Source organism: Parasteatoda tepidariorum, chromosome 3 (assembly GCF_043381705.1).
Source record: "Parasteatoda tepidariorum isolate YZ-2023 chromosome 3, CAS_Ptep_4.0, whole genome shotgun sequence".
Lineage (NCBI taxonomy): Eukaryota > Metazoa > Arthropoda > Arachnida > Araneae > Theridiidae > Parasteatoda > Parasteatoda tepidariorum.
This window is the reverse complement of record NC_092206.1, coordinates 46751975-46778917: the sequence shown is the minus strand read 5'-3', so window position 1 is coordinate 46778917 and position 26943 is coordinate 46751975. Positions and strand designations below refer to the sequence as shown.

The following is a 26943-nucleotide window of genomic DNA, read 5'->3' as shown; positions in this document are numbered from 1 at the left end:
AAAAAAAAAAAAAAAATACCAATCAGAACAATACATGGATTTACAATACTATCAGCATAAATTGAGCATGCCAATTGAGTGTGATTTTTGATTTTTCATATTATAAAATTGAAATTCTAGCTGAAGCCATTCATAGTAAAAATTTTTATTCTCAAATAAGAATAGAAAACTCAGGAGTATTTCTTCCCCTTCTGATGCTAGAGAAAGACATCTTTTTATATGCATAATTCTGTAAAAAAAAAAAATCTGTTGAAAATTTCTGCAGAAAAGATTAACAAAATTTTTTTACTCCATTATTTATCATTTTTTATTATTTAAAAAAAAAAAAAGAGAAATCATGAGCAGTTCTTTCCTCTCTGATGCCCGAGAAAGGCATCATTTTGAATATGATTCTGTGAGAAGAAAAAAAATCTTTCAAAAATAAAAGATTTTAAATGTATTTCTTGGCCTTGTTAGAAGTCTACTTCTGTTTCGTTTGTCTGATATCTTCAATATTATTTCTGATGTCTTAATGCTATTTTTATTCATTGAGCTGCTGCTGTGGTTAGCACACCTGCCAGAGATGGCAGTCTCTGATCCACGTTAGATTATTCAAAAAATTACTTCTCATTTGTTGCACAAAGTTAATATTTAAAACGAAAGGAATTAAGTTTTTAAAATTGTTTAGAAAACTATAGCAATAATTTAAGCTTGATAATATGCCAGTGGCTCAATGGATGTGATTTTTTGCCCATTATTTTAAAGCTAGATTTTGATTGTAGAGAGTGACTTAATTTGGAACCAGCCTATTTTAACCAAATACATAAAATTTTTGTGTTTGTTCTTGCATTTATACAAGGAAATAAAATTATGTTTTTATGTGTTTTTCCTTTAAAAATAGATAGTCTGCCTGACTTAATAAGCATATTAACATCATCAGCAGAGATATTAACTACAGAGCATCCAATATGGGAAGAAGTCAAGATATATAGAAATCTTCAAACAAAATACAAAAGAATCTTACATTGCGATAAGTGCTTGCAATATCTTCAAAGAGTATGTGCTAATATTTTCTTCTCAATGGATAATAATTTGATAACCAATAGTTATTCAAATGATTTATTTGTTTGTAAATGCTTCATTATTTAATTTTCAATCGTTTATGTAATCATGGTTTATTGATAGGTTAGCACTTGCCTAAGAAAGATGGTATTGTTGGATCTATCTTCAGTTTATCTAGATATGGCTGATAAACTTATAATGTAAGTAAAAAAAAACTGTATCTAACATTTCATTGTGTCAGCATTTTTCATTTGTAATATTTTTAATAAAATTCTTCTGGAATAATCAGTTTTATATTTAAAAAAAATATTACAAATTGAGCGCCTACCTCCGAATGGGGTGGTCGAGGTGTGAATCCCAGCGGTGGTTGGTCGATATAAATTTTGCTCGCTGATTATACCATTTACGATGCTGGCATAGAAATATCCTCAGCAATAGACGGATCATTGGTCAGAATTCTCTTTTCTTTCAGATTAACTATGGGAGGTTTTCGTTGATTTTCTCTCCATGTGATGCAAATTAGGGTTTGTTCCATCAAAAAGTCCTTATCGAAGGCTTGTTTGTCCTAATGCTTGATCCAGGAATTTCCTTCTTCTCTTTGTTAGATTAAAAATTACAAAGCTACCAAGTTTATACTATTAATATAATATTTTGTATTTCAGTAAAATTTTTTGTTGATTGTAATAAATCTTTGAATTGTAAGACAAATAAAAAAGTTAGATATAAAAATATTTTAATGCATAAAAATTGTATCAAAGTTTTATATTTCTCAAGATTCTACGATTTGCTATGCATCACCCTTAAATTTGATATTAAGTTAATTATCATTCATTTGAATGAAACATGCTTAAAAAGTGTGCATTTTTACTTTGCTAAGACATCAGTTTAATTCTGTTTGATTAATATTTTCATTGTTATTAACAGTGTTCTTCCTAAGTGTTTTTAGAAGGGTGGTCCACCCTGCCTGCCTTTTTACGGGGGTAAATGCGCCATCCTTGCCCTTTTTGTAAAATTATTGTCCCCTCTTTTTTAAGAAAAAGAAAGGCTCTATTTTAAGAAAAGAAACTGGTAGCAGAAACCAGAATCTTCAGATTACCTTAACTACTGCAAATTATTTTTAGACTAAGTTAATATGTATAAAATATTATTTCTCATATTTATTTCAGATTTTAAATTCCATTTTGAAGTACGTTAATCTAGCTAATTGTAATTGTTATTATTTTCATGATGAGTGCCCTTCAAACTGATAGTGCCCTTCTTTTTGAAAAAGCACCCTTTTTTATGCCCTTTTTTATTTTTTATCTGTTATTAATATGAACTGACTCTTGCATACATCATGGATATGTGTTAGAGTAAATTCTGATATCTTACACGCATCATGGATATGTATAAGATATATTATTATATTAGATATCTTATTATTATTGCATATTAAATAATGGTTTCAGTTAGTTTTAGGCTAGTTTTTAACTAAAAATAATTTTTTACAAGTCTCATAGAACTGACAGCCTGCCCCTGTACAATAATGAATTAAAAAAGTTTATTTAAAAAAAGTGATACTTTTGTTTAAATAATTACCTCACTGACAAAATTTCATCCTTCAAATATATACAATGTCATATAATGACTTGTCAAACATGACGTTATGTTATAAATATATTTAAATTCAATGCACATTACATTTTATATTCAATGAATGTGCATAAATATTACATATGTTTTAAATATTTTATATACATATCTATAATACTTTATACATATATAACTTCAAATATAAATATGCACGTGTGTGAAAGATGGTTATTTTATAATCTTGATTTTGTATACAGTGGGTGATCGGTTAACGAACAGATCGGTTAACGAACAAATCGGTTAACGAACACTTTAACGAAAGATTTTTGTGTTCGGATAACGAACACTTTCAGGAAAAATTTTCCGTCGGACAACGAACACATATTCGGATAATGAACAAAACGAATTCTAACGAACACTTCTCGACTTTAAAAAAAATTAATATTAAACATTTATTATCATTTTGCCTACAAAATAAGATCACTGAAAGGAGAAATGTTTAAAGCATGCTTAGTATTGATAATTACTAAATGAAACTTGAATTAACAATGAATTTAAAGGTCATTCAATAATTATTATTATGACTAAAATCAATACACACTTGAANTATCTTACACGCATCATGGATATGTATAAGATATATTATTATATTAGATATCTTATTATTATTGCATATTAAATAATGGTTTCAGTTAGTTTTAGGCTAGTTTTTAACTAAAAATAATTTTTTACAAGTCTCATAGAACTGACAGCCTGCTCCTTTATAATAATGAATTAAAAAAGTTTATTAAAAAAAAGTGATACTTTTGTTTAAATAATTACATCACTGACAAAATTTCATCCTTCAAATATATACAATGTAATATAATGACTTGTCAAACATGACGTTATGTTACAAATATATTTAAATTCTATGCACATTACATTTTATATTCAATGAATGTACATAAATATTACATATGTTTTAAATATTTTATTTATATATCTATAATACTTTATACATATATAATTTCAAATATAAATATGCACGTGTGTGAAAGATGGTTATTTTATAATCTTGATTTTGTATATAAGCTGTATATTAAATAGATTAATTCATTGTGCAACAAGGCACTCTAAGTGTCTAGGCATTTATCTTCTGTGTGTCATTTTGTTATTAAATTACTGGAAAAAGTGCCATTTTGCATTAAAATGAAAGCCAGCTCTATAGGGGTTGTCTTTTAATATTTCAAAGCATAAGTTATACCAATTGTATTATGTTAAATTATTTAGTATTTTTTTATTGTCAGTGAAATTCAAAGTAAGAAAGATGCAACTTATTTTCTGCCATCCCGTCAACAATTAGAGTTTGTACTTATTCGAACACAATCAGCTGCTAAACTTATATGTGAATCTTTGCACTATTCAAGAGAAACATTCTGGTATCCTTTTGATATTGTTTTTTTGAAAAAAATTAGTATAATAACTAATAAAAAATTATGTTCTTCATGTTGTTACTGAAAGAAATTATGTGTAATTGTTTTTTATAATTAAAGTAATATTTGACTAAGTATGATAGTATAAATATTTCTGCTAAATTTTGCAAATTTGCAACATTTTTGTTTACCATGATCTCTCAATTCCAATTTATTATTTTTTAAATGGGATATTTAAAAAATAATTTGCTTTTATTTTTAAAAAAAAAAGATAAATAAAATAAATCCTATGATTTAAACTTGATTTATCACCTTATTAGGTGGACCTTAAAGTAATGTTTCAGTGCATTTGATATTTATTATCAAGATTTTATTTTTAATCAATAATGTACTCACCCTCGTTAGCAACTACCTTTCAATGCCGGAACAGAAATGGATTGAAAAATTTAAATTTCCTTTTAAGATTAATGAATATTTAAAGCACCGAATCAACATTACTTTGCGGTTTACGTAATATAATAAACATAAAATTGTGCAACTGCAATTATAAATGTTATTATTTAAACTTTTGTGACAGAATAAAGCTTACTAAAGGCTGTATATAATCTAATAAAGGTTGTAGTATTTTAATTCTGTTATAAAAGTCTGACTTGGTTTAAAATTTTATTGAGGATTTCTATGTTTTTAGGGGAGGAATAAATTAATTATAGACCAAATATTTGACTTTAATTGATTCATTGTATTTCTGTAGTTAATTTAATTTCAATAAAATTTTTAAATTTCAATTGAGTTGGAGTTAAATGTTTAAAATACATTAGTTAAAGAAAAGAAACAGGTAAGTATATTATATCAGAATTTTTCAAAATTAAGTGGTATGAAGTTCCTTTAAATATTAATGTTTGAAACATTTTCTCTTTAAGAAAGGTAGAAAATATATTATTTCTTGTAAATTAATTCAAATTAATACTTAATTTAATGTTCACAAATTGTGCCTTTTTAAAGATTACTGCTATTTTAAAACTCGGCAAATGGTGTTTTATGTAGTATTTTTTTTAATCTAATTATTGAAATCTCCTTGTTATACATAGTTTGTATTTTAAGTGTTTTTTTAAAAATTTAAACAGTTTGCACTTCTTTAAATAATGCTCAAAGCTTTGTACTGCATTTGTAATTGTTGTTGATTCATATTTGTCTTTATACTGTTTTAAAATATCCTTGTCACGTTATATATATATATTTATCTAATACTAATTTACTAAAAATAGTTCTTTTTACCTTAAATTTTTTTAAAAGTTATTTGATTCAAAGATTAAAAGTAGGCCACTTAATCATAAATTTAATGATGGCTACTTCAGTCACAGCTAGACTAAAGTAAGTATTTTATTTTTTATAATTTTTTTTATATTTATTTTTGAGAAAAAGTTAAATATGAAATTCGTTAATAATTCTTATTTTGCCCAATGCATAATTTGCTTACATAATTATGATAATGCTTTATTCTATTCACTTCGTTTTGTTAAAAACATGGTTGATTAATTGTCTAAATGAGTAGGTTTTAAATTAAATATTTTTACATTTACTGAAGAAAATGGCTTATTACATAAAGCAGGTATGTTTTATTAAATTTTTTACGTTACAATCTTTGAGATGTGTGTGAGAGTGTTATTACAATTGTATTAAAAGAGAGGTTGAATTATAAGGGGAAAATTAAGTATTAGTTGATGATAGCAAACAATGTCCCACCTATGTACTTCTTGCAGATGTATCCAGTTTTTTTTTGTGAAGTTATTGTAATGAATGGTTGCCAAGATATGAATTGAGTTGTAGTTGATGTGTGTTTTGAAATTTTTAAAATTGTGGAAGAAAGATTTTGGGGCAAGATGAAGGCGTTCAAACCGCTTTGGCAACATATGCTGAAGAACGCCACAACAATGGCGGATAAAAATGTTTTCTAAAGCATCCTAAAAAATCAAATAGTTAAAAAAGAGGTACACCTTGAACTAAGCTGAAGACCTGCCAGTAATGTACTCATTAAAAAAGCTAATCAGGGTCAAAGGCAGTCTTTACGGCAAGGGATGAGACCCAGTTACAAAAACAACATCAGAGAAGAAGCAAAGAGGAAAAAACGATGAAAAAATTAACATGCAAGGCAAAAAAAGGAATAAGAAAGATTAAATCTGGTGAAAAAAATTAAAGGAGATCAGTACTCAAAAGTGTAAGAACAGGCATAAATATTCTGAAATTTATTGAAAAATATCACAAAAGAATCTTGAGTCCAAAATTTAAAGAAGGAACACTAAATAAAATAAAGTAATTAAATTAAAAAGAAGAAATAGAATAACATAGAAAAATATAATACAAATAAGTTAATATGCCGCAGATCACTTTGACAAAATCCAATGTTAAGCCTAGATTTAATTGTAACTTTTGAAAGCTATTTTTCTCCTTTTTTTTATTGAAAAAATCCTTCTATTTTCAATGGAAATAAAGAACAAAAATTCGCTTTTGCAAAAATTCGTTAAAAAGGAAAATATTAATTATAAAATTGCATAATTTAAAAAGCCTAAATTAGTAACTGTTATAATGACTGAAAGGAGTTAGAGAAAGATATATACAGGGTGATTTTAAAAAGATGGGCAAAATTTTAGGAAGTGATAGTACACACCCAAACAAACAATTTTTATCAAAGAATGCATGGTCAAAAACAAAACGCGAAACCGCTAGAGGGCGCCAAAGTTTATGTTATGTCAAAAACACACAAAGAACGATGAAGTTAAGTTATAAAAGCAAATTTAATGTGATTACAAAAAGTGTTCAGTGGCCGGCAAAGGCTATGCACGCAGTACAATGGTGAAGAAAAGATAGGCGAACATTCTGAAACACACAGGCATATCACGAACTTTCCCTGCAGCGGCTGAAAGCTTGTCGACAAGTAACGCAGCGCAGTAACTTGCAACAGGAATGGATCTTTCACGTTTGCATCAAGCAACTTTCCAAATGAGCAGCACCTTTGGGTTTTGTTTTCGACCATGCATTCTTTGATAAAAATTGTTTGTGTACTATCACTTCCTAAAATTTTGCCCATCTTTTTAGAATCACCCTGTATATATTTNGTATGTGTGTGTAGGGTTCGTACCAGCAATGAAAATTTAGTGGTCCAAAAACTGATATGGTAGACAAACTTGAATAAAATTGAACTGTAAAATTACATGATTCATGTTATGGTACACATTAAAAATTATTTATTGTCATCCATAACACTCTAAAACTAATTAGGTTCATTAGCCCATAATGATCGAATATTGGTAGTTATTAAAATAAAGTGTAAAAAGGCTAAAATAATGTTAGTAAATAGATTCAATATAAGGATTAAAATGCTGAGACCAAATAAATGAAGAAAACAACAAAAGTAAGAACTAACAAAACATTATACTACAAATTAAATGTCAAAAAATTATAAAATTTTAAATAAAGTGAATCTAAAAGAGCAAAAAATATTATTTTATTATGAGCAATTTTACTGCCAGTACATGAATGCGAAACACAGCCCAACATTTAAATGTAAAAATTTTTCAACAGACACTTTCTATTATTCCATTTGTATACCAGGCATTTGAATTTCATTCCATGCATAGAGTAATAAAATTGGTACAACAAATATTGTTTAAATGCATTGAATTCTATGCAAGAAAACTATTTTCCGTTCCTATTTTGTAAATTGCAAAATTTCAAGACTACAAATTTGTCTCCCTTGCGTATAATTTTAGCGATGTTTGTGAAACATTTGGCGACAATTGTCGCCATATCATCCTACTGGCGTGAACCCTATATATATGTATATCATAAAATTAATTTATTAACAAACTTATATTGAATAAAAACTTTTTATTATAATTATATCTGGAGATGCTTAATTCTATAAAATGCTGTCCTACAGCATTATGGTGTTGTATTTTTCTTTTCTTTTGTAATTGCTGTATGACTCAATTTTATAGATAAAAATTAATATATTATTTAATATAGCTAATTCAAAAATTATTAACTGTCAAGCTCGTAGGAAAAAATACCTAATTGGAAAAAAACAAACGAACAATTATTGCAATATTAAGTGCTTTTTTTCGAATTTTTTAAACTTTTGTTTTTTTGCTTTGCATTACATTTTGCTTTGCTGCACAAAATCTATGAAGCTTAGAAATTTGACATCAGGAAGGTATGTAGAAAAAGTATTGGGAGCGCGACAAAATTAAAAATAATTATAAATTTGGGAATTAGTTTGAGAATAATTTACTTTTATACTTATAGGAAAAAAAAATACCATGCTTCATCAATTTGTAGCCTGCTGCAATGCCACTACAAAATAAAAATTTGACGAGCTGAATAACCCTATTTTTTTAAAACTTAGAACAATTTTGATTCGAAATTTTAATTTATTCGAAAGTTATTCGATATTTAACTCCTCTTTTGTATTAAACATGACTATTTATCCATTGTTCTAGAAAATTTATTTTTCCTTTATTTTTTAAAGTCAATATCGTGTAAGTGTCAATTTAAAGTTGTAAAAAAAGAAAGAGAGATTACAGAGAGAGAGGTATAAATTGTAATATTTATTGAGAAATTTTAAAAAATAAATTTGGAGCAATAAAATTAATATAGAGATAGCAAAGTTAATATAAAGCGATAAAAAATGTTTCTTATTTGAATTTTTATAAGTCTTGTTAACAAGTAAAATAATTACTTCTCATTTATTTCTATTTATTTAATCCCACAATCTCTATTCTTTAGGTTAACTTTTTTTTATTTCAATTACAGATTATTATTTTTCAATTCTAGTTAATTGTATATTTTGAAAGCAAAATGTTGTATGTTTTTGTAAAAAATTTAAGAAAAAAAATCAGTGATAAATTGAGAAGCAATTATAGGGGTTAATGAGGATCGGCTCCTAGGGGTTAATGAGGATAGGCTCCTAGCCAATATAAAAAAGTATTATTTTTTTGCAAAAGTTTAAATAATTTAGCTATTGTTCAAACCTGATCATTATTTTAATTTTTAGCATTGTATTCAGAGGCTTGCTAGTGCAAATTTATAGTGCTTATAAGAAAATCTATGCATGGAGACAAAAGTTGAAACAAGGAGGATGGGAATGGGTAAAGATTTTTATCTTTTAAGTCAACATTATGTCTTTTAGATGTTGTATTTGATAATTTAGAATAAATTGATATAATTTTTTTGAAAGTTCAATTTTATCGCAATTATTTTGTTGGTAAATGTTGCAATTGGCAATACCACTATATAAATATGAGTTATTGCAATGTGATTTCTCTGGTTGTGTCAAATTCTTTAGAATTTGGAATATATTTAGTTTCTGAATTAAAAAAGTAATGACATATTTATGAATGCTTAATATGAAGATAATATCAATACAATAAATATGAGTTATCACAATGCAATTTCTCTAGTTGCTCCAGATTCTATGTCCCTAAATTCGACTACAAAAACTATTTAGTTTCTGAATTTAAAAATAGAGATTAGCATGATGACAAATGCTGTAAGGGTAGCATCAGTACATTAAATATGAATTATTGCATCACAATTCTCTGATTGCATATCCCTAAATTTGACTGTAAAAACTACATAATTTATGAATTTAAAAATGGAGATTAAAACAATGTTAAATGCTTTAATGGTAATGTCAGTATAATGAATATGAGCCACATGTTGTGATTTCTCTGATTGTATTAAATTTTTTTGTCCTGAATTTGACTGTAAAATCTTGTTAACCTATCTGTTTAAAATTAATTAATTGCGTAATAGTGAATGTTTTAAAAGTAATATCTGTATAACAAATAAAAGTTTTTTTTTTTGCTTTATAATTTTTTTTTTATCTCAGAACTTGACTATAGCAACTTTTTAGCTTTTAAATCTATTATACTGATAAATGCTAACAGGGTGCATTCCAAAGAATAATTGTGTATTTAATTTCAGCTTAAATGTTTATTAAATTTGAAGCAATATGTTTGTTTTTATTACCAACTAATTTACTTAATACAATATTTTTTTTAGCATATCTTACCAATTGCAATAATATAGTCAAGAAACAGTTGCATGTTTAGGAAACACACCATAAATTGTAATAATTATAAAGAAATTAACACTTTATTTATTTATAACACTTTTAAATTGTTTTACTTGCTGTTCAGTTTACATTTTTGTACTGGAATCTTTAAACCTTTTCCTTATTTCTAATGAGTAGCTATTAATGACATACTTTTTAGCAGCATATTTGTTTTAGTTCTTCATTAAATCAATTCCTGAATTTTAGTTTTTATTTATTCAGTTGTCAGTGATACTTTTACAATTGAGGCATAAACTTATTAAAAACAAACTTCATAAAAGGAATGCATAATTCAAAATACTGAAATTCATATATATGAGCAAATAAGGAACAGTAGGTTCATACAACGTACATCTGCACATTTGAGTTATACTTGCTTTTTTCCTCAATCTTTTTGTAATAATGGCTAATTAGGAACCTATAACCTTTCAGGAAAGGACAATAGCCCCAGTTTAAAAATATCTTATAAGTTTTAGTTTAGTTTTAGTTTTATCTTAAAAGTTACAAAATTTTAGTGGCATTTTAAAAATAATTATCATTATTAATTAAGTAAAAATACATTATAAATGTAGTAATTCAAGTGGGACCCAAGGCTACTTTTTCAAATTTATTGTTACAAACAGTGTCTTTATTACTGTTTATCCTTGAATATAATGGTTATACATATTTTTATTATTTTTTTTTTTTGATGGGCAAGTTGTATCTATTAGGGAGTTTTGATAGATGAGTAAGAAAAGGTTCTGTCGTAAGAACACTGCTCGTTAGCCCCGTGGCAGAATAGCAGCGACACGGCGACATTGTCGCAGAACGTTACAGAGTTCTTGCAAAAAGATTTTTCTTTGTAAAAGTAAAAATTTTCAGTTTTCTTTTCTACAAAAATTTACACATATTTGAATCATGCACTTAAATAATCACTTTTTGACATGCTCAATTTATATCGATAGTATCGTAAATCGATGTAATTTTTCGATTGTATTTTCGGCAGTTATTGATATTGATTTTCACGTTAATTTTAAATATCCCGATATATTTCAAACAATATGGAAAATTCGAATCGTGCATTTGAGTACTTTTTAAGGCTATAATTCTGTCGAATTTTTTACTGTTATTGCTATTGATTTCTCCATAGTTTTTCAATCCGATATTTTTTATACGACATTATTTGTTACAACAGCCTAATCTTGAAACGAAACACGCGTTTTAGGAGTCCGATTTGCGCGATTTCGGCGTCGGATCTTTTTTTCAGCTATTACAACCATGGATTTCATGATTTTTAATTGTTTTTTTTTATTGTGATGATTATTTACATAATTTAATAAATTGGAAAAGCTCACAAATAATTTGTGCGTTTTTCTCCCAACAAAATGTGACAATATCCATAATATTAAAATAAAAAAATTATTCAATTTAAAAAAGTTATATAGTCTTTTTTGTAAACACAGCGTATTTGTTACTTACAATTAGTAACATACATGTTTGTTATAATTAAAAGCATCTTGCAGAAAAGATATTTGTGCTAAAGAGATTAGTCGCAGATAGCTCGAAAAAATTCTGCTACAGGGCTCGTTAGAAAGGATTTTTGTTCATTGATGTTAATCAATGAATAATTATATCTTTTTATTTATAAATTTAATTTATTCATAGCTTTCAATTTTCTTTTTTATTTCTTAGTCTAAACCTTTAGAACTGCCCGAAGATTTAGAATCATGGATCAATCTTGAAGATTCTGAATATGTGAAGTAAGTTTTACTACTCATTCTTTTTCAATGCCTTTCTTCAAACATGTAGAAAATAGTGTAATTCATTGTAAAACGATTTGACATATTTCATATAAAAAATATTTTTAATTTATTTAAGGCCAAGACATTTGCCCAAAGAAGAACTGGATTTTCTAACTACAATATTTGACAAAAATTTACTTTCTGGTAAAGGTGATCAAAATGGCTATTCTGAACCAGTCAATGAAGATAGTATGATTCTTGAAAATGCTGATGATCATGGAGGTATTGTTATTATAAAAAAATCTCTTATAAATTTAAGATTTTTATTGGATTTTCTGCCTACAATATTTGACTGAAATTTACTTTCTGGTAAAGGTGATCAAAATGGCTATTCTGAACCAGTCAATGAAGCTAGTATGATTCTTGAAAATGCTGATGATCATGGAGGTATTGTTATTATAAAAAACCCCTTATAAATTTAAGATTTTTATTGCCTTAGATCAAAAAATTGTATGTACTTAATATATTCTGATAAAATGTTTTAATGTGTAGACTTCCAAAATTGCACTAGTTCCAAATTGGTATATTTTTTTTAACTATATTTATAATTTGTAAATTTTCTTTAATGAAGCAGTCTTTTTCTTGCCTCCATAAGCCTATAACCTGCTGTTATAAGTATTTTGGAAATTTTTTTAATAAACTTTGCAAAAGTATTACTTTTAGATACAAATTCAAGTTGTTTTTTTAATTAAAAATAAATAATATATCCTTTTTTGTATACAGGATGTCTAGTTTATGAGTCTTTTTCTTCACTAAACCTTTTGTCTCATATTTTTAAAGCAGTTATAATCTTAAAACTATTTTCCAAAATAGAAACAATTAGCATAGTTTTATTAATACTTATAAATAAATAAAAAAAACAATTAACTGTGGCCATAAAATGAATTGATAGGTTATGATGACACTAAGCTTTGCAATTACCCATTCCTGAAGTATGTATAAATCTTTTTCTTATTTCTTATTGTATTTATAAATCTTATTTGTAGGCAAATTTCTAATTTTTGGAATTATGCAAGACTCATAGAAGATATGGGGCCCTTTTATTGCAATATTCTTGAAACCTTTTTTACTGCTACCAGAAATATTTCTCAGCCACCCTCTCCAAAAGTCTATTTATACAAGTCTAAATTTTATATCTATAAAATTATTGAAAAATTTTATAATTTTTTATATTTTAGTATTCTTGAAGAAAACTGAAAAAAAAAGGCCAGTAAGAAAAAAGTATATATAATTTTAAGTGGCAAAATACTAAAGTTCAGCGAAATTGGTCGAATAATTCCTGAGAAATTTAATTTTAAAAATACAATTTTTTTAAACGAAAAAATGTGATCATTAATTGATTGAGTAACTTTTTCATAAAGAATTAAAAACAAAATTGTGTATCAATTGCCTTAAAACACCAAATTTAACTAATCTTTTCAAAAGATAACAAAACACCCTCTATTATTTTTGATATGTACTAAGACATAATGCTGATTAAATCATTTAAAATAAGAATATGCCAAAGATAGTATCAAACAAGTATCACTGAAATCGGAATAATTTGTATATTAATTGCATGTTGATAAATTTAAATATGAAATATCAGCTTTAGCATAATTTAAGAATAACAACAAATAATATGAAATGAATCCATTAAAAAATAAATAATCAAATAATAATTCTCAATAATTTTTAGTTACATATTCGATGCCTGAATGGTATCACTGATTATTCTTTTTTTTCAGCTGGACTTCATGATATAATTTTTTATATTGTAAAAATAATAAATATACTTGTTTGATTTAAATTTATTTCAATGTATAATTATCATTTTTTATTTTAGAGCTAGTTGAAAGATCTGAAGTAGAAATTTTAGAACCTCCGCAATCGAGTATCATGGAAGATATCGAAACAGCTCAATCAACTTCATCTGTAAGTATTCAAGTTAAAATTGTGTTTGTCTAAAATAGCATCGAAGTATAGAATGAATTCTAGCGCCAAAAATTTATAAACCGTTTCCACCTTAGGGAATTGTGTGAACTATATACATGAATGCCGTTTGTTGAATATTTTTCACAATCCTGTAATATCTTTACTTTTTAGTATTTTCTTTTTTTTTAAAAAAAAAGAAAAATTAAAATTTCAAACACAGATAATTAAGATAGATAGGTCAATAACTGATTTTTTTTATATAAAACCCTCCCTGCTAAATTAAAAGAAAGCTGGTATGTTTAATAATCAGTTTTATAAAAATTTAAACACTTTTAAAAAACTCTGATTTTTGAACAAATTTCATCACAATTCGATCATGAGGAAAATGTAGAAAGTAGTCAATGAATTGCTTGCATAAAATTTTTTGATTGAGATTTTGTGTTTGCAAGAAGTTTAATGTAAGTCTCACAAACTCGAGTTGTCCTAGTGATCCTTCTTTCAATTTTTATTTGTGTCAGATTAGTTAAAAATACTTTTTGATCAATGTAGAGAGTGTACTATTTTTTAGGACACTATTAAGCAGATTTCAAATCCTGCACTAATTGCATTCTGTGCAATCCTTAAAGAATTCAACCTTAGGTAATGAATTTTAAATCAGTGTTACTCTGCAGAGGATCACTCTGCAGAGGATCATTTAACTTGTTGGATACAAATTAAAAACATTTTATTTTCAAATTTTTATTATTTATTTCAAACAAAAGGCCAACTTAAGGGAATTACTCTTAATTCCTTATTAAAATATGTACAAGTGATAAGTTTGTGATTTTTAGGGTCATTGATTTTGCAAAGGTGACAAAAGTCAAGGCAGTTTTTTTAATGTTATTTAGGGTATTTTTACAAAATATAATTGCCTAGGTATTTGCCATTCTTTTTGCAAATAGCAAATTAAAAAGGTATGAATCTTTTGTAATCATTATATCTTATCATGATGCTTTTTCACATATTTTTTTTTCTAATGTTAAATCTGTCAAATATTTAATGTTTTGACATTTTAAAAAAAAATTTAACCGTTATATAAATTAATTTTAAAAATTTATTTATTTATTTAATTTAATTTTAAAAATTTATTTTAATTTAATCTAATTTTTATTTAAAAAATTTAAAATTAAAAATTTAATTAAATTTAATTTAATTTTTTTTAAAAAATTTAATTTAAAATTTTTTTTTTATTAAAATTTAATTAAAAATTTAAAATTAAAATTTAAATAGTTCATTTCAAGGCAATTTAATTATCATTTAGTAAATATTATGGTTTTTTTTTTCAATTTTGTCCAAACAATGAATGATAAGTAAGTTAATAATGGAAAAAAAAAATTTTGTGATTAAAAAAAATTGTTTTTTAGATGTAATTTTGATCATTTGAAATTTCCTCAGGTGGCACAAAGAAAACAGATTGGTATCTGAATTATGGTGATTGGTCGTCTGAATATAACACATTCTATATAATATAATACTAAAATTCATATAAAATAATTTGAATAATTTTATAAATGTAATATATGATTATCTGTTGCAAAGTTACAAATTCTTTATTACACTTTTATTGGTGGTTCAGATATTAATAAAATTTATAATTATTTTAATATCTCAAATTTTTAAAATTATTAAATTTACAGGATGAACAGCAAGCAAGTTCTGAGAAACAGCAAAAGTTTTCAAAAGCTGTAAGTATTTAAATTTATTAGCAGTTTATTGTAATGTATATATCAGGGCTCGAAAAAACTCAGAAATTTTACCCGTCCCCGAGGACGGCTTGTCCAACAATGTACCCGTCCTCCTTTGAAACTAACCCGTAGCTTCTAAATAAATAAAAATATAATTCTCTTATTTATTGCTAACATTTATATAAATTTCCTCAATGAATTAGTAGTTACTAGGATTACATTATACAGTAAAAGAAATACTAGGTAACTAATAGTAAAACCTAGTATTTCTTTTATGAAATAATTTAAATGACAAAGGTCAAGTTATCTGGAATGTCAATTTATCCGAGGGTACTGCGTTTTCTAAATGAATCAAATATGACGTTTGCCAGTTCCACAATCAAGCCAATGATTAACAGAGGTTTCTGCACAGAAATCTGGAAGGGGTTTTCCATTTAGGTAGTTGTTAATAATTGCGTTTAACGCTTCTTGTTTAAGACCAGTACGTAATGTGTTTTTTTTTTGTAAGTTCATTGCTGAAAAACCTCCTTCAACCGCTGCAATACTCCCAGACAGAGAAAACATTAATTCCACCATGATCAGTATGTTGCTGTATTTCTAGATTAGAGGGTCATTTTAGAAGTGAGGAGCTAAACTCTTGTAAGATAACAAAAATTGAAAATGTATCACGAACATTAACGGGAAAATGGCCGTCCGCGCGGACGTTGGATTAGAGAAATTTGTTGTCCGCGGGGAATTTTCGCCCGCGGGGAATTCGGTTTTTCGAGCTCTGGTATATATACAGTGATACATGAACTCTTCTTTTCCAGACATTTTTTTAATTCTTCATGATTCTTCAATTAATATAAATGTACCTTATGTATCCTCTCCCTCTCTACGAAGTGGACACTCCTGCAATAGGACAATCATTTATGCCCAAAAATGAAATTTTCTCTCTCTTTAAACCAAACACTTTTTTTCCACTGAATATATATATATATATATATATATATACAGTGGTGACCAAAAGTGTGAACATTTTTTGAAAGTTTCATGTTTTTCAACTTTGTGTGCTTATAGAATATATAAATTTTCACTTAAATACAAGCGTTTGTATATCAAATTGAAGGTAATTTAATGTAGAATTTAATAATATAGTATTACAATCTTTGTATTACAAAAAAAGTTATGCAACTGATAGTAAGATCTATCTTTGATTTGCATTTTTTTAAAGTGATACTTACACAATCAATACTTAGTAGGATAACCCTTATTTTTTAAGACAGCTTCACAGCGTCTGACTGTTTGGAGTTCATCTTTCGTAATCACATGGTGCCAAGAATCAGTTATAGCTTCAATAGGTTGTCTTTTATTGGATAGTTATTTTTTTCGTACAAGAATTTTCAAACGTCGCCACAAATTTTCAATTGGATTGAGATCAGGGCTGTTTCTCGGCCATGGTAATATATCTATGCCTTTATTTTACCTTTGCTGTGTGGCATGGAGCTGAATCCTGCTGAAAAATAAATGGTGCGTTGTTGGGGAAGAGATCCCTGATGGAAGGTATCANGGGCTGTTTCTTGGCCATGGTAATATATCTATGCCTTTATTTTACTTTTGCTGTGTGGCATGGAGCTGAATCCTGCTGAAATATAAATGGTGCGTTGTTGGGGAAGAGATCCCTGATGGAAGGTATCAATTTTGGTTTCAGGACAGTTTCGATGTATTTTTTGGCATTAAGGATGCCATCAATCACTAGAATTCGGTCCACACCATCTGCAGACATACATTCCCAAATCATGACATTTGTTGGGTTATTTGTAGTTGCTTCAATGCAATCAGGATGAAGTGCTTCACCTACTCAACGCCTCACATATTTTATACCATCACTACCAAAGAGCGATATTTTACTCTCATCGCTCCAGATTACTTGCTTCTATTGATTTTCTGACCATTTAATGTGTTAATTTCCCCACTTAATTCATTTTTCGCGTTGCTTTTGATTTAAATAGGGTTTTTTCCTTGGAATTCTAGCTTGTAGTCCAAATCCTGATAACCTTCTTCTTATTGTTCTTGAACTTACTGCAATACCCGCTGCATTCATTTCACATCTAATGGCATCTGATGAAATTTTTCTATCTTGAAGGCATAGCCGTTTAATTTTTCTACCGGCAGTAGCACTTATGAATTTTTTTCGGCCTGATTTGGCTTTATTTTCCACTGATTTCGTTTTTTCATAACGTAAACAGAACTTTCGTACACCAGAACAGGTAACTGAACCACCAACTTGTCTTGCAATTTCAGCATATCGAGGCCATTTTCTCTCAATATGACAATTCGGCTTCTTTTTGTAGATGTCCAATTAGTTCTTGTTGATGACATTGTTTAAAATTAGTTTAATTTAAAAAAAGGACTTTAAATATTTAAAAACAGCAATACTCTATTTAATTGTACTAGTATGCATCATTCCGCAAAATATTTCCACAACAATAACTCTTTTACCATCCAAATAACCTAAACTATAGTTACAGACATTTGATTGATCCTAAAAACAGTGTTTGTGATTGGCTAGTACGCTTTTATTACAAAACACGTCCTTATTGAAAACAATTTGTGTTTGTTTGTTCTACTAAAATGAGCATAACTTTTTTTGTAATACTGTATTTATTATTAAATTCTACATTAAATTACCTTCAATTTGATATATAAACGTTTGTATTTAAGTGAAAATTAAAATATTCTACATGCACACAAAGTTGAAAAACATGAAAATTTCAAAAAATGTCCACACTTTTGGCCACCATTGTATATATACACACAGTAGTTGGACAAAATAATGGAAACACTTATATACTAACACATTTTTTGATCTTTCTCAAAAAATACCTAGAGAATCATTTTACAAATTTAGAAGTGCTTATGTTATGCAATTTCTCATACTTATCAATGAACTTTAAAGCTTTTAGAGGTTTGAGGGACCAACAATAAATTACAGTCGGAAAATATAGTTTTGGAACACCCTATGCCCAAAATTGTAGCAATACATTTGCAACAATTGTTTTGTTTATTATATGTGATAAGGGGCCGTTCAAAAAGTACGTACACAAAAATTGAGAAATTTTAACCCCCTCCCCCCTTAGTACATAACCGATAGTACGTACATTTTATTAGTCTACCCCCTTTTTCATAAAAATTTAAATAATTATGTTTTAAATAAAATTAAATATTTATTTAATATAATTTATTAATTTAAATTATTTAAACAATAACACCCAACTTTATGTACGTACTTTGTATAATACCTCCCCCCTCCCCATCATACAAAACCGTACAAAATAGCAAATCCCCTCCCCCCCTTCGGGATGTACGTACTTTTTGAACAGCCCCTAATTCAGGGGTTGCCAAACTTTTTTGATCATCGACCCCTACATAATTTTTCGAAATCTCCATCGACCCCCATAAAAGTAATTTTCTGTTAATTAAAATAAAACTCTATTAGATACTGTGTTTGAGCATTTTTTTAATGATTTTGAGCATTTATTAAAGTAATAGTACAAAGTGTAACAATAGTTTTATGAAAAATATATTAATGTTGAAATATAAATACCTCAATATTTATGAAATAATAAGTAATTATAAGTAAGTAGAAATAATAAGTAAAGTAACTACGGATTTATTGCTTCTTAATCAATGACATGGGTGTGCCTGGTGTTTTTTTTCTGCAAGATTCGTTATATTGGGTTCAAAATTGGTCAATTTTAATCTTAAATCCCCTCGAAACTCCACATTTAATTTATTTCTGTTCTTAGTTAAGATTGAATTTACGTGACTGAAACCGGCTTCAACCATATAGGAACTTGGAAATGCTATCATAAATGGCTGAGCTATTTCGTAAAGTCTTACATATTTTTGCATTATATTTATATTTGTCCAAAATTTGCCTATTGTTAAATTTTTAAATTTCTAAAAATTTTTATTGCTAAATTTTTGCTTCAAATCCCCATAATAATTCAGCAAGCTCATCTTACAGGTTGATGTCCACGTTTTCAATTTGAGCAGAAAATGGCACAATAATCCAATCAGGGATGTCAATGTTTTCCAAATCAACAAAACGCAGTTTAAAATCGTCGCTCAATTTTTGAAGATTACCTGTATATATTTCCAAGTCTTCTTTTATTTCTAATTGTCACATATCTGAAAAATACTGATAATCCTTCGACCAATCGACCCTTCCGGTTCGGATCACCGACCCCCATTCGACCCTCTGACTCAGATCGACCCCCGCTTATGTTAAATAGACCCCTGGGGGTCTATATAGACCACTTTGGCGACCTNAAAATAGCAAATCCCCTCCCCCCTTCGGGATGTACGTACTTTTTGAACAGCCCCTAATTGCACAAAATTTCATAAACCTAATCTGCATATTTATGGAAATTTGGGCAGTTTTGTAAAAAAAATAATTTTTTTGTCTTATGATTTTTTTGTTATAACTTTAAAAATTTTCAATAAAATGAAAAAAATTTTTTAGAGTAATTTCAAATTAAAACTTGAAAAAAGTTTTTTAAAATTTGTGCAAGATATGAATAATTAAATTGTTTTTTCTATACTGTGCATGCAAGAGACAAATTAAAATTTGTTTTTTCTTAATTTTGTAGCAAATCATATTTGACAACTAATAAAACAAAGTCAGGTTTGAATATCTTAAAAATTAAAGAAGTTTCAAGCAATTTTCTAATTTCGTGCTTTTTAAAACGATATGGTGTGATTTCAAAATGATCAGGTGTTTTCTACAAATTTTGTTTTGCATTATTAAACTAGATTTATTAAAAATGATTCCAGCATTGTTGGGGATCATCCCCCATAAAAGTATGTTTTCGCATTTTTTCTTTCTTTATTCAATCATATTTCGGTGTATAAATGTTTATAGTAAGGTATTATCATTTGTTATTTAATTTTGTCTAGTGTTACAAAATAATATTTGTAACAAACCCCTTGTGATTTTGAATTTCTTTTAAAAAGTACAAAGACTACTTAGAAAATTGCTTGAAACTTTTTAAATTTTTAAGATATTCGAATTGGATTTTTTTATTGTTTGTCAAATATAATTCACTACAGAATTTTGAAAAAAAAGTCTTTTTTTTCATCGTGTGCGTCATATAAAAGAACAACTGTAATTACTTATATATTGCACAGTTTTCAGCAATTTTTTTTTAAAATTTTGATGCAAAAATTTTGTTAAATTTTATTGAATATTTTAGTTACAGTAAAAAAAAGAAAAAATGTTTTTACTAAACTGTCCAAATTTCCATAAATATTTAAGCTAGGCTTACGAAATATTGTGCAATCATTGCATATAATAACCAAAAAATTTTTTACAAATTTATTGCTACATTTTTTGGCATATGGTTTTCTAAAACACTATTTTCCATTTGTTATTTATTATTGGTCCTTCAAGCCTTTAGAAAAGCTTTAAACTTCATTGATAAGTATGAAAAATCACATTATCTAAACACTTCTAAAGTTATAGAATTATTATTGAAATGTTATTTTGTTCACCCCCTTTATGTATATACATATTTCGACCATCTTAAAGCGTGTAAATTTTTTGCCTTACCAATAGCTAAAAATATTAAGCTATTTCACTATTAAAATATCAATCATTCTCCTGTTACCTTCCTTTATCTTTGTAGAGAAAAAAAAAGAAAATGATACTGCTCATGTGAAATATTTCAGACAGCAGAATCTTTTGATCTTTTCATCTGGACAACACAGGTTATAAGACCCCCCCCCCGCCCCAAGTTGAAATGACACTTTAAATTTTAACAATTCCCACTAAAAATTCCATTCTATTTGACCCATGTATTTAACCAAATCTGTATTAACAATGACAATTTTACTGTGGAACGGAAGGTTTGATTGGACAGAATGCAATTAGCTCCCTAGAGGTTTCACTATTAATATACATTATTTTTAAAATTAAAAAATGTATGACCAATCTTTTTGTTTGTTCTTAATGAAGCAAATAAAAAGCCACTCATTCATGCTAAGTTATCTGAATAAACATAGAGGTCAGGTAAAAGAATTCAGTTGTGGAAATCAGATTTGTAAGTTAAAAAATCATAGCCAAGGTTCTAGCTAAATGTAGATTAACCGTGTGATTATGAGAAATGAACAATTTTGTTTTGTAACACTTGTGTTGATCATTAGTATATTTTATGTGTATGCATATTAACTTATACAATGTGTGAGTTCCACAATATGAAGCTTTTGGAGCTCAATTCTAATTCTTTCAACTTTTGAAAAGTACACAATCCTTTTACTGTTGACTTTTTGAATGATTCAGTTCACAGTTTTCACACATGGCATCATTACTCCAGAAAAAATAAATCATTTATCAATATTTTAATTAATTTTATAAATAAAATAAATTTTAATAAAATATTAAAAACATTCCCGATTTTAAGAAACATTCTTATTGAATCTGGTTTGACCCTTCTGCTTAAAATGCACCAATCGAAGTCTCAATTTCTAAATATTTATTTCATATTATTTTATTCACGTTTACTTCACGCGTAGCGTTTTTAAAAAGTGCTTATTTTCAATTTTCGTTTTTTAAAGGTCCTTAAAGGTGCTTTTTTCATTGGGTGTTTTTAAAAAGTGCTTAATTTTCCCTTTTCCAAATTTAGATTTTTCGTTTAGCATGTTGTATTTTGCTACGAATTATGCAGAAAGACACTGTTCTATTCAATGTTTTCACAATTAATTTAACCCCAATCAGTCCGTAGCGTATGAAAACGCCATTTGATTTACATGGTTCAAAAATTTTAACAATTATCGAAAACAATGCCGTAAGTTTTTTTTTTTGACATGACTCTTAAAACCGTCAATTATCAAAAACTTTCGAACCCTACCTAATTAAAGTGCTTAAAAATATTATTTGAGTGCTTATTTTTTGTTGAATAATTATTATTAAAATAAAAAGTTTGTTTTCAAAACAATTTAATGTAAAACTTTTTTTTCAAAATAACAATAAGAGAAGGATAGAATATCTTCATTCTTGTCTTAAGATTAAAATTTTTTTGTCTGTTTTCGAATGGCAGTGTCAGAACATCTTGGAGTGAGCTTCAAAAGCACCATATCAGGAAACTCACCCACTGTTTTATAGCATTTTATTTATTCATATTTCTTACTGTTTGTTTTCAGCAAAAAGTACTGCTAAAGAGAATAAAAAGAGCCGAAGACATAAAGGAGCTGAAAGTTATTTGGGAAAATCTAGATTTGTCTGCACAAAACTTGTTACTTCAAGCTGTGACTCCCGTAAAAATCAGACTCATTGATAAAATGTTTTTAAAAGCAAGGCGAAAAATATCTGTGCTGAAAAAGTCAAGTGTCACTGAAAGTGAAAAAAAGAGTGACAGGGATAATATAATTAATCTAACTCGCTTAAAATTTGCTACATTTCTTGGCCTACTTCATCAGCCAAAGGAAAAGGTTAAAAAGAATACTGCAATGGTGATAAAACCAGTGAAAACTGAAGAAGCTTTGATTGAGCTGTATAATACTATTTATTTTAAATTACAATCCGCTCAAAAGTATGATAAATGTGCAAAACTTAAAAAGATTTTCAAAAAGAGGAAAGCTGTTATGAAAATTTTAGAGGAAAGTGGAGAAGAAAAAGTTATAAAAAAATTAATACTGAAAACTTCAAAATTGTTTATTTCTGATTTTTTGTAATTAAAGTTTTTTGTTAATAATTTTTTAAGATATTTTTCTCTGAAACTTGTGCATAAAAGTGATTTAAACTAATTTTAGGTAAATAATTTTGTTAGATTTATAAGTTGCATTTTTTTTACATCAATATTTTGACTACAAATTTTTTTAAAATTCTGATTATTATTTAATTGTTACTTCAATTATTGTATGAATTTATGTTTTAATTTTAATATTAAATTCAACGAAAATTGTATCAAAAAATTTTCACTTTTCTTTTAGTTCTGTAAATAAACAATAATAAAAAAAGTATTTTGCCAATGTAGCTAGTTTTGTGATTTTTTCTACTAGATGTGTATGTTCCACATTTGACACTGTTTTACACAGCTTTTATGTCTAACTTTTTGTTATAATGAATAATATTTATCATATGGTTCCTTCACTAATGATTATAACCTATTGGCTTATTTAAACATGCATATAGCAAAAAGATAGTTTGCATGTTAAACTTCAGTACTGTTTAACTATGCTTACCATGGCAAACCTTGAGCATTTTTGCAAATCCTTTTATATTTTCTAAAAGCTTGTATTGTGCACAGTTTTGTATTAAAATAATTTTCCAGAAGTCATGGTCACTAATGTTGTGTAACATGCAGAATCTTGATCTTAAATAGTGTTCTCCAGTCCAACATTTTTAATTTTAAAATAAATCATTTTTGTGCAAAATTGTATGTTATTAAAAGTTGTATGTTAGGATATATGATTAAAAAAAAACCTATCCAACGTTATAGAATATTAAATTTATAATCTTATAACAAAATTAACAGTTAATGTAGATTAAAAAAACACATAATTTGAAGAGTCCAGTGTGTTGCATGCTATATGGCTCTGCATTTCCTCCAAATGTTTAAATTTTAGAGTTATTTTTTGATTCATTTAATTTCCAGAATTTTTTTTTTTCTGGAAAAATTCAGTTTTGTCTCACCATAAGATACGTTGACCCCCAAATGTTAGAATATGAAGATTTCATCTTCATAAACAATGAAAATAATTGAACAATAATATTCATACATATTTAACATAGCTAAAAAATTTTTATAATTTATCTTAAATCAAAACTTATTCTGAACAGAAGGTGTGAAATGGATTTTTTGTTTTTCTCATATTTAACGGTAGTCTTTACCTTGGTGTTTGCTAATAGGGGACTGAATATAGATTTAAAATATTCTAGATAACATTATTGGTTTTATAATTTGTACCTTCAAATTATCTTCATCAGTGCCGAGACATGAAATGAAGGGAAAAGAAGAAATTTTCCGGTGTAGGGGTGTTTTATCATGCAAACCATTATTACTTGTTCTCAACTTTTTGATCATGGGAATTTTTTTAAAAATAATTAACCTAGTGTATAGATCTATTACCGGTGTCTGAGACTGGGAACCCTTAGGTAAATATTTCCATCTTTTTCTACCAGTTTTTATACTACAGCTTCATTATTTTAGTTTCTTTTTTGTATGGTCTAAAGGAGGTTGAACAAAATATTTCCTGTGTAAAAAAGTGCTGTAAACTATTGATATTACTCATTTATATGTCATTTTCCTCCTGTTCAACACTCCTATCATTAATTCAATTTCAATGAATTTGATTCATCAGGCTCTACTTAATATTAATAGACAACTAAAGTAACTAATTAAATGTCTATTGGTATACATAGAAATTGATAATATAATGAAAGTTGCATTATATTTAAGATAAATTTTTTTTTAAAAACTGGTAAAGAATGTTTAGTTTTAAACTTTTGATTATAATTAGAAATATTTTTAATAAAAGTACTAAGGAAGAACTGTATTTCATAAATTTTTATATTAGAATTTCATTCATGTGTTCAGAAATTTATATTTTGTTTTGTGTTAGTTCTTTGAAATACCTATTAGAGGTTGAACAAAATAATGTGAATATTGCTATGTTAATTTTCAGGTACAGTATTTCTTCATAATGCAGCAGCTTCCAAAATAAATTTGTACATCAAAACTTGCACTAGCTAAAATATTTTCTAGCTTATGTGTCTTTATCAACGTTAAAATATATTTAAAAATTGGGTCCTTTTTTAATAATAGCCGTTGAGTAAAAATATTTATTGAATTCAAAATTAACAACTAAATAACCAAGTTTTCTAATTATGCAAATAAAGTGAGAACAATATGTATAGCATATTGTTTAAAAAAAGTTGCTCATTAGTTTTGAAATTTTTTTTAAACCTTTGAAAGCGAAGAAATCTTGGGTAAAATTTTACTGTCATGCATAACCTTTTCATAAAATAACTAACCACCTAAAATTTCGAAAAAATAAAAAAACATTCAGATGGTTACAACTGAAGTTTTAAATTGCTTTCATTAACTTACATTCAAATACTTCCATTTTACACAGCTTTGATTAGGATCTTTTAAATGTATGCAAAAAAATTTTATGGCATGAAAAAATACTATACAAGTATTTACACAGTTATATCCATCCTGTGAACAGCCCAAAAAATGTCAAGTTAATGAAATAAGGAGGCAAGACAAATTTATAGTGAATTTCTTCTATTGCTTTCTATAATACACTGCCACTTTAAGGAGACAGGCTCTTTTCTTATTTGTACAACAAAGATGACTGTGATGATGAAGCACTTGGTCATTAGTTAGGAAAAGAAGGCGAGCCTTATCACGCAACATACATACAAATAATTAGCATAAGATGATAGGCGCTCTCTTCACTCGAATGAGGGTGATTCAACTTTCATACAACTTCTACGAGACAAAAACTTGCTTTGAACAAATGCCAATTAAGTGTACATTCAGAGTACTTTGACAGTTATATGACAAAACTACAGTCACTTATCAACTATAGGATATCAAGTTTAAATAATGAATGCCTTTCTGTACTAGCTATTTTATCCCAGAGTCAAAATTAAGTGGTTAACATAGTTGTTAAAAGATTAAGAGTAGTCCCTCTATAAAATGAGGCTTAAGTGCTTGAAAAGAGTCGAGTGTGTTCATCCTTGAGTTTCATAGAATTTAACAAACAATGACAATATAAAGAATGTTATAGTTATAATTTTTTCCTTCAAATTAATTAGTTGCCGATCGTGGTTTTAAATAAGACATTTTGTGCAATTTAAGTGACATGAAATCTATAAATGATTTGTTAGAAGCATTAGGATAAATAAAAATTAGGTATTTTCTATTACGATAATTATTTTGTTTTGTAAAATTTTCTCATCTGTTAGCTTAATCGCAATAACATTTATTGTTAAGGTTTATGCTTAAAACTATTTTGATTTATTTTAAAATTCCATTCACATTTATTGAGGTTTACAGTTCCACCATGATGTATAATGATATCCATTTAATAATGTAATATGATATGAAAGCTACAAATTGCATCTAAATATAACAATGAATCTAGAATGAAAATTTAGGTGGCAAATGTAAATCTCTTTCTTTTATTTTGGAAATATTTACAAAAATTAATTTGCAAATAGTTTTAACTTATATGGCCTTCAGCAAGAATAAAATTTTTCGCAAAGATTATACTACAAATTGAATTATATATTACGATTTCATACTAACATAAAATAATCTCTAATTTATTAATGAAGTTTCATATATATGCAACAAATATTTTAAGTCTTTCTTCCTAAACACATTAATATT

General features: G+C 27.0%; 1 protein-coding gene across 6 annotated transcripts in view; it reads left to right on the top strand.

The window, feature by feature from the left end:
* LOC107450158 (nucleolus and neural progenitor protein) overlaps nucleotides 1-23573 on the top strand; it is a 28847-nt gene extending 5274 nt beyond the window's left edge. For 5 of the 6 annotated variants that reach the window (XM_071178546.1, XM_071178548.1, XM_071178547.1 and 2 more), the window contains 11 exons: nucleotides 881-1035; nucleotides 1165-1241; nucleotides 3903-4034; nucleotides 5322-5399; nucleotides 9079-9172; nucleotides 11812-11879; nucleotides 11998-12143; nucleotides 12237-12308; nucleotides 13747-13835; nucleotides 15512-15559; nucleotides 22742-23573. In XM_071178546.1, coding sequence (XP_071034647.1) covers nucleotides 881-1035; nucleotides 1165-1241; nucleotides 3903-4034; nucleotides 5322-5399; nucleotides 9079-9172; nucleotides 11812-11879; nucleotides 11998-12143; nucleotides 12237-12308; nucleotides 13747-13835; nucleotides 15512-15559; nucleotides 22742-23272 — 1490 coding nt within the window. In that variant the 3' untranslated portion in view covers nucleotides 23273-23573. The remainder of the gene's footprint in view (nucleotides 1-880; nucleotides 1036-1164; nucleotides 1242-3902; nucleotides 4035-5321; nucleotides 5400-9078; nucleotides 9173-11811; nucleotides 11880-11997; nucleotides 12144-12236; nucleotides 12309-13746; nucleotides 13836-15511; nucleotides 15560-22741) is intronic. The other variant, XM_071178551.1, reaches the window with a different exon arrangement.
* The last annotated feature ends 3370 nt before the right edge of the window (nucleotides 23574-26943 follow it).